The 11,493-nt window shown below is 41.0% G+C and overlaps 1 protein-coding gene across 2 annotated transcripts in view; it reads left to right on the top strand.

Moving 5' to 3' along the window:
• Positions 1-3,317: 3,317 nt before the first annotated feature.
• The window catches only part of iqgap3 (IQ motif containing GTPase activating protein 3), a 52,721-nt gene continuing 44,545 nt past the window's right edge, over positions 3,318-11,493 (top strand). The window contains exons 1-3 of one of the 2 annotated variants that reach the window (XM_061881846.1): positions 3,318-3,533; positions 8,232-8,319; positions 8,450-8,606. In XM_061881846.1, coding sequence (XP_061737830.1) covers positions 3,506-3,533; positions 8,232-8,319; positions 8,450-8,606 — 273 coding nt within the window. In that variant the 5' untranslated portion in view covers positions 3,318-3,505. The remainder of the gene's footprint in view (positions 3,534-8,231; positions 8,320-8,449; positions 8,607-11,493) is intronic. The other variant, XM_061881845.1, reaches the window with a different exon arrangement.

The raw sequence follows: 11,493 nt of genomic DNA, 5'->3' as shown, positions 1-11,493 counted from the left end.
AGGATGACGGAAGCGGGGATCGAACCTGGAATCCTCAAGCTGCTGACACGACCACTCCACCAACCGAGCTATAACGCCCCAAACAAAACAAACCAAAAACAAGAACAAAAACAGGACGGCGTGGCGCAGTGGGGAGAGTGGCCGTGCGCAACCCGAGCGTCCCTGGTTCAATTCCCACCTAGAACCAACCTCGTCACGTCCGTTGTGTCCTGAGCAAGACACTTCACCCTTGCTCCTGATGGGTGCTGGTTGGCGCCTTGCATGGCAGCTCCCTCCATCAGTGTGTGAATGTGTGTGTGAATGGGTAAATGTGGAAGTAGTGTCAAAGCGCGTTGAGTACCTTGAAGGTAGAAAAGCGCTATACAAGTACAACCCATTTATCATTTATTTATTTAATGCTGGACGACTGCAAAGACTTACTGTGGAGCAAAGACGGTGTCCAGAATGTACAACCGAACATGACATGACTATCAACAATGTCCCCACAAAGAAAGATGAAAAACAACTGAAACATTCTTGATTGCTAAAAAAAAAGTAGATGCGGGAAATATCGCTCAAAGGAAGACATGAAACTGCTCCAGGAAAATACCAAAAAAAGAGAAAAATCCACCAAAATAGGAGCGCAAGACAAGAACTAAAACACTACACACAGGAAAACAGCAAAAACATCAAAATAAGTCAGGGGGTGATGTGACAGGTGGTGACAGTACACCTACTTTGAGACAAGAGCTATAGTGATGCATGCTTGCTTATGCTTTAAAGCAGAGGTCTCAAACTCAATTCACCTGGGGACCACTGGATGCAGAGTCTGGGTGAGACTGGGCCGCAAGAAAAGAAAATATTGCAGCGTCCCAGAAGAGTTAGTGCTGCAAGGAGTTCTGGGTATTTGTTCTGTTGTGTTTATGTTGTGTTACGGAGCGGATGTTCTCCCGAAATGAGTTTGTAATTCTTGTTTGGTGTGGTTTCACAGTGTGGCGCATATTTGTAACAGTGTTAAAGTTGTTTATATGGCCACCCTCAGTATGACCTGTATGACTGTTGACCAAGTATGCGTGGCATTCACTTGTGTGTGTGAAAAGCCGTAGATATTATGTGACTGGGCCGGCATGCAAAGGCGCAGTGCTTTTAGGGTTTATTGGCGCTCTGTACTTCTCCCTACGTCTGCGTACCACTCTGTGCAGCTGCGTTTTAAAAAGTCATACATTTTGCTTTTTGAAACTGATACCGATAATTTCCGATATTACATTTTAAAGCATTTATCGGCCAATAATATCGGCAGTCCGATATTATCGGACATCTCTACAAATAACGGTTTAAACTGGTCCAGGTTATCGGGGACTGTTATTACTGACGGACAACTTTCGCTGTGTGACTGCAGCCGGGCACGTAAGAAAACCCTTGTCTGTATGGCAACATCTCTGTCGCTTCCACTCATTTGCCGCTTTTCCACTAACGCAGGGGTAGGCAACCCAGAACGTTGAAAGAGCCATTTTGGGGCCAAATAACACAACGCTGTCAAGCGCCATTCATATAAAAATCGCGGGCCACACTTACATGAGACTTTCATATTAAGGTGGGGGCCGCAAAATACCGCGTGTCCGAGACCCCTGCTTTAAAGTCATACCCAACAATTGCGACAAAGACTTATTACAGTTAACTGTGTTTTGTTTTTTTAATTATTTCTGCTGGTGGTGTGCCTCCGAATTTTTTCAACACAAAAAATGTGCCTTGGCTCCAAAAAAGTTGAAAAACTCCGGTCTATAAAGTGAACTGCAATAAAATTAATTTAGAACAGGGTTCACCAACGCGGTGCCCGCGGGCACCAAGTCGCCCGTAAGGACCAGATGAGTCGCCCGCTGGCCTGTTCTAAAAATAGCTCAAATAGCAGCACTTACCAGTGAGCTGCCTCTATTTTTTAAATTGTATTTCATTACTAGCAAGCTGGTCTCGCTTTGCTCTACATTTTCAATTCTAGAGGGACAAAACTCAAATAGAATTTGAAAATCCAAGAAAATACTTAAAGACTTGGTCTTCACTTGTTTGAATAAATTCATTTTTTATTTTTTACTTTGCTTCTTATAACTTTCAGAAAGACAATTTTAGAGAAAAAATACAACTTTAACAATGATTATAAGATTTTTAAACACATATACCTTTTTACCTTTTAAATTCCTTCCTCTTCTTTCCTTCCAATTTAAATCAATGTTCAACTATTTTTTTTATTGTAAAAAATAATTTTAACATTCTATTTTAATTCTTCATTTTAGCTTCTGTTTTTTCGACGAAGAATATTTGTGAAATATTTCTTCAAACTTATTATGATTAAAATTCCCAAAAAATATTCTGGCAAATCTAGAAAATCTTTAGAATCAAATTTAGATCTTATTTCGAAGTCTTTCGAATTTCTTTTAAAATTTTTGTTCTGGAAAATCTAGAAGAAATAATGATTTGTCTTTGTTAGAAATATAACTCGGTCCAATTTGTTATATATTCTAACAACATGCAGATTGGATTTTAACCTATTCAAAACATGTCATCAAAATTGTAAAATTAATCTTAATCAGGAAAAATTACTAATGATGTTCCATAAATTATTTTTTAAATTTTTTAAAAAAGATTCAAAGTTTTTCTCTTCATTTTTTCGGTTGAATTTTGAATTTTAAAGAATCTAAATTGAAGATAAACTATGTTTCAAAATTAAATTTTCATTTTTTTCCTGTTTTCTCCGCTTTTAAACCGTTCAATTAAGTGTTTTTTTTCATCATTTATTCTCTACAAAATACCTTCCGTAAAAAGAAAAAAATGTACGACAGAATGACGGACAGAAATACCCATTTTTTTATATGTATATATAGATTTATTTATTAAAGGTAAATTGAGCAAATTGGCTGTTTCTGGCAATTTATTTAAGTGTGTATCAAACTGGTAGCCCTTTGCATTAATCAGTACCCAAGAAGTAGCTCCATCCATCCATCCATTTTCTACCGCTTATTCCCTTTCGGGGTCGCGGGGGGCGTTAGCGCCTATCTCAGCTACAATCGGGCGGAAGGCAGGGTACACCCTGGACAAGTCGCCACCTCATCGCAGGGCCAACACAGATAGACAGACAACATTCACACTCACATTCACACAATAGGGCCAAAGAAGTAGCTCTTGGTTTCAAAAAGGTTGGTGATCCCTGATTTAGAATGAAGCAAGCAATTATTTAGTTTCAATATACAATGGCTAGTACTGCATTAGCCCCCACTAAGATGGCCGCCACGCAGTCACGTCACGTACATTCCAATAGAAAACTCCTTTGATCTCTTGGCCAATCACAGAGTGGCGCCAGCTTTCAAACCCCAGACCGGAAATAGAGCGCCTCAAAGGCTTGTCGTTCTGGCCGAACTCGCTCTCGTTTTCAGCGGTTATTTTGCTCCAATTTTTTGTTAAACTGTTAGTGTGTTTCAAAGTTTGACTTTGTTCACCGCTGGGAGGATTGAGGACGGCTGGTGTCACGTCAAACATGGCGGGTTCGTCTGCGCAGAGTCAGTGTAAGTTTGATATAACCGTCAACATCAATGCTACTTCGCTAACCCCTATATATGATATATATTATTATATATTTCCACTATCAATATATTTTTTTGTTTGTGAGTGTGAGTGTGAATGTTGTCTGTCTATCTGTGTTAGCCCTGTAATAAGGTGGCGACTTGTCCAGGGTGTAACCCGCCTTCCAACCCGAATGCAGCTGAGATAGGCTCCAGCACCACCCGCGACCCCTAAAAGGGACAAGCGGTAGAAATGGATGGATTTTAACTAGGGCTGGGCGATATGGCCTTTTTTTAATATCTCAATATTTTTAGGCCGTATCGCGATAAACGATGTATATCTCGATATTTTGCCTTAGCCTTGAATGAACACTTGATGCATATAATCACAGCTGATTCTATGTGTCTACATTAAAACATAATTCTTCTTCATACTGCATTAATATATGCTAATTTTAAAGGCCTACTGAAACCCACCACGCAGTCTGATAGTTTATATATCAATGATGAAATATTAACATTGCAACACATGCCAATACGGCTTTCTTAGTTTACTAAATTACAATTTTAAATTTCCCGGGAGTTTCGTCTTGAAAACGTCGCGTAATGATGATGTGTACGCAAGACGTCACGCGTTTTTAGGAAGTATGAGCACTACGCACAAACACAGCTAAAAGTCGTCTGCGTTAACCGCATAATTACACAGTATTTTGGACATCTGTGTTGCTGAATCTTTTGCAATTTGTTCAATTAATATTGGAGAAGTCAAAGTTGATAGATGGAGTTGGGAAGCTTTAGCCTTTAGCCACAAAAACACACGCTTATTCCTTGTTTAAAATTCCCGGAGCTGAAACTTTACTATGGATCAGAGCGCGGTCAAGCAGACATAGATCCCAACCGAATGTCAACCAGCAGGTTTCGGTGAGAAAATTGTGGTTAAAAAGTCGCTACTTACCGGATATCAGCTGAGCTTGCGTCGTCCGTAGCGCTGCCGTCGACTCCCCTGCGACATTGGCGTCAACACACCCGTGGACACACCCCTCCGACTATCAGGTACTATTAAACTCACTAAAACACTGGCAACACAATAGAAAGATAAGGGATTTCCCAGAATTATCTTAGTAAATGTGTTTAAAAACATCGGAATCCGTCCCAATGCAATCGCGTTTTTTTTTTTTTTTTTTTTTTCCAGTCCGTCGCTATCAATATCCTCAAACACGAATCTTTCATCCTCGCTCAAATTAATGGGGAACTTGTCGTTTTCTCGGTCCGAATAGATTAAATTAGATAGTACTTTATTTATTCCGTCAGGAGAGTTCCTTCAGGAAAATTACAATTTTCAGCACAATCCCATTCAAGATCAGACAAACATTACAGGGAGACAGAACAGGATCGCTGACGGGTCTGCCGGCTTCCAGCGCCCCTTACAAAGAAGATGACATACAGGTAAACATGGGGGGGGGGGAGAAAAGAATAGAAGATTAAAATAAAATAAAAAAAATCGGTCATAGCCTGGGCCCTGTAGTGGGGGTGCAGACTGAGGCCAAGGGAAAAAAACAAAAAAAAACAACAACTCATAGCCATAGTACACATCCCTCTTCCATGTGTGTAAGAGGGAAACATCAAACATCAAAGAACACAGAGGACATTAAAGACATTAAAGCAGCAGATACAACCAGACACTTCTACATACAGCTATGAATAAAAAGTAAAAGAAACATATACACTGTGTTGGCCTTTGCGGTGTTCCACGCCATCGTCCGCTGGGGAGGAGGGAGCATGGCCAAAGACAGAAGCAGACCCAACAAAGCAACCAAGACAGCCGATTCCACTCTCGGCCAATGTCCAGTCCGCATGGATGAGCGAGGATACGTCCAAGGTGACTGAGGTGTCCGACACCTGCTCACCCAGTCAAGACACCGCGAAGCCTCTCCGTCCCAGCGCTCAGTGCTAGCTCCGCAGCCCTGTCCCCTCATCCGCATCTCCTCCAGTCCTTCCAAACAGACTCCAGTGTGGCAGAGACCCAGCAGCTGGTCTCCATGGCCAGAAGGCTCCCGGGAGGCAGATCCAGAAGTCCACAAAAAAAGCACCACAGAGGTCACGAAAGTGCCACCCCTTGTCACACAGTCCCAAAGGGTCCCGGACCAAAATGCAAAAAAATATAATAACACATGAAAACAAGAGGGAAACACAAAAGGATGACACAAGAGCACAGAGCTCCTGCCTACAGCAGCCACTACAGCAGCGCCATCTTGGGGAAAAAAAAAATAGAATAGAATAGCACTTTTTGTTGGAGGCTCCCATTATAAACAATGTGAACCAGTGAGGAGCTCCCACACTTGCGACGTCATCGTCTGCGACTTCCGGTAGAGGCAGGGCTTTTCTTAACACTGACAGTTGCGAACTTTATTGTGGATGTTCTCTACTAAATCCTTTCAGCGAAAATATGGCAATATCGCGAAATGATCAAGTATGACACATAGAATGGACCTGCTATCCCCGTTTGAATAAGAAAATCTCATTTTAGGAGGCCTTTAAACTTTCATGCAGCGAGGGATAGCACAACTAAGTCAATTGAACAAAACTGTATTTTATTAAACAGTTATTAAGCAGTGGCACAAACATTCATGTCATTTCTAAACAGAAATTACAAGGTTGTCAGAGATATTTTAAGACAAGCTATTAGTGCACTTTTGTGCACGATGTCATTAAGATGACATATCAAAACAACAGTAAATTAAAGTGCACTTTTTGTACCAAACGCCACTACAATAGTTAAAAACAAATAAAGTGCACTATTTCAATAAGTGTCACATAAAAATGAGCTGCATATCAAATAGTATATGTCCTACGGCAGGGATCACCAACGCGGTAGCCTGTAAGAACCAGATGAGTAGCCCGCTGGCCTTTTCTAAAAATAGCTCAAACAGCAGCACTTACCAGTGATCTGCCTCTATTTTTTTAAATTGTATTTATTTACTAGCAAGCTGGTCTCGCTTTGTTTGACATTTTTAATTCTAAGAGAGACAAAACTCAAATAGAATTTGAAAATCCAAGAAAATATTTTAAAGACTAGGTCTTCACTTGTTTAAATAAATTCATTTATATTGTTTTACTTTGCTTCTTATAACTTTCAGAAAAACAATTTTAGAGAAAAAATACAACCTTAAAAATGATTTTAGGATTTTTAAACACACCTTTTTACCATTTTGAATTCCTGCCTCTTCTTTCCTGACAATTTAAATCAATGTTCAAGTAATTTTTTTTTTTCATTGTAAAGAATAATAAATCAATTTTGATTTAATTCTTCATTTTAGCTTCTTTTTTTTCGACAAAGAATATTTGTGAAATATTTCTTCAAACCTATTATGATTAAAATTCAAAAATAATATTCTGGCAAATCTAGAAAATCTTTAGAATCAAATTTAAATCTTATTAAGTCTTTTGAATTTCTTTTTTTTTTTTTAATTCTGGAAAATCTAGAAGAAATAATGATTTGTCTTTGTTGGAAATATAGCTTGGTCCAATTTGTTATATATTCTAACAAAATGCAGATTGGATTTTAACCTATTTAAAACATGTCATCAAAATTCTAAAAGTAATCTTAATCAGGAAAAATAACTAATAATGTTCCTTTTTTCAAAAAGATTCGGATTAGCTAGTTTTTCTCCTCTTTGTTTCAGTTGAATTTTGAATTTTAAAGAGGCGTGATGGAAGATAAGCTATTTTTCAAAATTTAATTTTATTTTTTTCCGTGTTTTCTCCTCGTTCAATTAACTGTTTTTTTCATCATTTATTCTCTACAAAAAACCTTCCGTAAAAGGAAAAAAAATGTACGACGAAATGACAGACAGAAATACGCATTTTTTAAATATATACCGGTATATAGATTTATTCATTAAAGGTAAATTGAGCAAATTGGCTATTTCTGGCAATTTATTTAAGTGTGTATCAAACTGGTAGCCCTTCGCATTAATCAGTACCCAAGAAGTAGCTCCTGGTTTCAAAAAGGTTGGTGACCCCTGTCCTACGGTGTTGATGTGGAAATTGTTGCTTCGGCATTTTGTGGGTGTGGCACCGAACAAGTTTGTTGACATGCCGTTTTACGCACTCTTAATTCATTCTCTAGCGGCTGACTTTTCAAATGATGCTACAAATGAGCAGTGCTGCTACTTTTTGTAGCAACGCTTCTGCCGTATAAATGTTCAACATGTTCCCGCTTGAAGCCAAACCACCGCCAGACAATGAACCCAGTGCTGGTTTTTTTGGGAATTAATTCTTCCTCCATTTGTTACCAGATTTGCACCTTCTTTCTCTCGCATTACCACTCGTAACACACCGTTAGCGTCACAGCTAATGTTACCCATGCCGCTACCTTTCTGCTCGGGGAGGGCGTGTGACGTTGCACGTGTGTCGTATGTAAGAAGGTGCGCTTGGTTTAAGTGTCTGTGTGAAGGGGAGACAAAAAAGAGGAAGAAACGCATGCAGTTTAATGCCTGCAGCTAAAAGCAACTGCGTGAGAATGTATACTTGAATATCACAATATAGTCATTTTCTATATCGCACAGAGACAAACCCGCGATATATCGAGTGTATCGATATATTGCCCAGCCCTAATTTTCACCGTACAACACCTTTTAACAAGGGTTAAAGATGTGTGTCAGGTGTGTGCTTTGTCAAAATGTCTTGGTATTTGAGCAGATGGACGTCTGACCGCTGAGCAGATGGACGAGCAGAGACTCGAAAATGTTGCCTATAACTATCTGTGTCGACTGGAGGAAGCAAAGAGGTGACTTGAAAAAGATCACACACATTTTTAATCATGTCCAAAATCATCACACACACTCACTACAAAATGTTCCAATGAGTTATTGATTTTGGCAAGCATCCAATCATGTCTGCTGACTTTCCATCTGCAGGTGGATGGAGGCGTGTCTGGGGGAGGAGCTCCCTGCTCCCGTCGAGCTTGAGGAGGCGTTGCGGAACGGCGTAATTCTCGCCAAACTCGGCCATCGCTTCGCCCCCGCAACCGTTCCTTTGAAGAAGATTTACGACCTGGAGCAACTCCGCTACCAGGTGAGTTTCTTCCTTCAACGAAACAAAGACCCCGTTTAAATGGTTAATGGGTTGTATTTGTATAGCACTTTTCTACCCCTTTTTAAGGAGCCCAAAGCGCTTTGACAGTAGTTCTACATTCGTCCATTCACACACACATTCACACACTGATGGCGGGAGCTGCCATGCAAGGCGCTCACCAGGACCCATCAGGAGCAAGGGTGAAGTGTCTTGCCCAAGGACACAACGGACGTGACCAGGATGGTAGAAGGTGAGGATTGAACCAGTAACTCTCAGATTGCTGGCGCAGCCACTCTACCAACTTCGCCACGCCGTTTAAACTAAGCCGGATAAGGTTATCCAGGGTAAATCCCAGCTAACCTTATCCTTGTCCACACACACACAATGGTCATTTAAGACCCCCTCCCACCTTCGTCCGCCGGCGCAACGCGACCTAATACGCATGCGCGGAAAAGGCACACGTCATAGTCACCTCCATTGTTGCTTTGTGTGCAAGTTCTTAAATTTAACTTATCTGAACAATATCCAGTGTTGTGGTATTTCAATTAATTGAACTCCAGTGTGCTGTGGGACCCTATTGTAGTAAATCACACCTCAGCCATCATAAATTAATCAAATCTTTAATAGACCCATAAACAATGTGATAAAGAACATTTTACATCAATCCAATTAGGAATCAGAATCAGAAATACTTAATCCCAGAGGGGAAATTAAAATGTTCAGCACAATCTAGAGATGCGCGGATAGGCAATTATATCATCCGCAACCGCATCACCAAAGTCGCCGTCCACCCGAACCATCATTTTATCAGAACCGAATCCGCCCGCCACCCGCTCACTGAAATACATCAGAGGTCGGTCACCTTTACTACTTATAGGGCTATTTAAACTTGTTTCACAGAGTAATGAAGACAATTGGAGCCGCTACAGTTCTCGTGAATATCTAATTGGCGTTCATCTAATTGGCGTTCGTCCTGATGACAAGATTATGGGCGTGCTGCGAGGCAATTGCCTTAAACACCTATAAAACATGTACAAACCGATTTTTAATCCGGCAACATGTTGTGTGCAGCTTCCGCAATCATGCGTACAAGATTGAAAGGCGTACTGGGTGATACAGAGTACATTGATGGTTGTGATATAAACAACTTTAACACTTACTAATATGCGCCACGCTGTGAAGCCACACCAAAGAAGATTGACAAACACATTTCGGGAGAACATCCTCACAGTAACACAACATAAACGCAACACAACAAATACCCATAATCCTTTGTATCCATGAAAATTCCTGAATATATTTTACACGCCCGCACCCCCAACCCGGCCCACCTTACCGACGCACGGGGGTAAATATATTCAGGAAGTGTCACGGACACAAAGGATTATGGGTAAAAATTGTTTATATCACAGACAGAACAGGATCGCTGACGGGTCTGCCAACTTCCGGCGCCCCTTACAAAAAAGGTGAGAAACATGTAAATAATGGGGGATTGAAAAAAAAAAATGGTCTAAACCTGGGCCCCTGGAGAGGGGTTCAGGACTGAGGCCAAAGAAAAAAACAACTCAGCCATAGCACACATCCCACTTACATGCGTGTAAGAGGGAAACATCAAAGAACACAAAGGACATTCAAGACATTAAAAGAGCAGAGCTGATGCAACCAGCCACTTCTACATACAGCTATGAATAAAAAGTAAAAGAAACACATTCACTGTGGTGGCCTCTACGGTGTTCCACGCCATCGTCGGCTGGGGTGGAGGACGCATGGCCAGAGACAGGAGCAGACCCACGCATGGCCAGAGACAGGAGCAGACCCAACAAAGCAACCAAAAGAACCGACTCCACTCTCGGCCGCCTACTAACTCGGCCAGTGTCCAGTCCGCATGGATCTAGATATCTGGTCAGGACACGCCTTCACCTTCATTGTCCATTCCTTTTTGGGTACTTTATATACTCTGGACGAGACGTTGAGTCCGCGACATACGTGGCAGACAATAATCCAAATGCATTCAATGATTTCCGTAGTCTTCACTCGTCGGCCAGATAATACAAAGCACACGCTACGTTTTTTTTATCACATCCACAGGAGACCGCGTTTTCGTTGAATCTCCTTTGACAAATGGACAGGTTTTCAGTAAGTAGAATTACAGCTGACCTCGACATTGGAAAGTTCTCTTGCCGTCTGAGATGTGTTGTATCCCAAATAGCTGCAATCGCTTTCTCTTAAGGAATTAATGTGTGATTTCCACAAGCGTCTGTACATGTAGAAGAATGAGAAACACGGGCATGTTTGGATGACTCGCCTCCATCTTTCCAGTGGTTAGCGCCGGTTGTCATGAAGCTGGCTGTGGCGCGTTCTTTCTGACATCACTTCCTGTGTGGGGCGCAGTCTTTCTGACTTCACTTCCTCTCCACAAATGATCAATGAGTCCATACAAAGCTAAGAGCTGGAGATTCAAGAAATACGCGGCGCGCTTACCCGTGTAAAAAAAAAAAAAAATTAGCCAAGGAGGGTTACCTTAAACGATGGTTTATTGTGGCTGAAACGGGGCTTAGGCTAAATAATTATTCGTTTAAAGGGTTATCCTGCTGAGTGTAGACATAGCCCCAGACTACACTCGAATCGTGTCGATGTAAAATTCCATGACAGACGTGTTGGATTGTGTTTGAAGTGCTGCATTGTTGTTCGAGATGTCCCAATCCCAATTTCGAGGTCAGGGCAGATATTTGCCCTGTTGTTTTCATGCTAAAGATTGCACTCTCTTGAAAGATTCCTTCCAAAGAAATGCAAGGTCAAGGAAACTCCATTACATTTCCATATTCCTCGTTACACACATGTTGAAGTTGCATGAATTCCAGGAGCCGATGCTTTGTTTTGTTTATAT

This window comes from Nerophis ophidion, linkage group LG21 (assembly GCF_033978795.1).
Source record: "Nerophis ophidion isolate RoL-2023_Sa linkage group LG21, RoL_Noph_v1.0, whole genome shotgun sequence".
In the NCBI taxonomy this organism is placed as follows: domain Eukaryota; kingdom Metazoa; phylum Chordata; class Actinopteri; order Syngnathiformes; family Syngnathidae; genus Nerophis; species Nerophis ophidion.
Note: the sequence above shows the minus strand (reverse complement) of the source record. Positions and strands in the feature narration are given on the sequence as shown.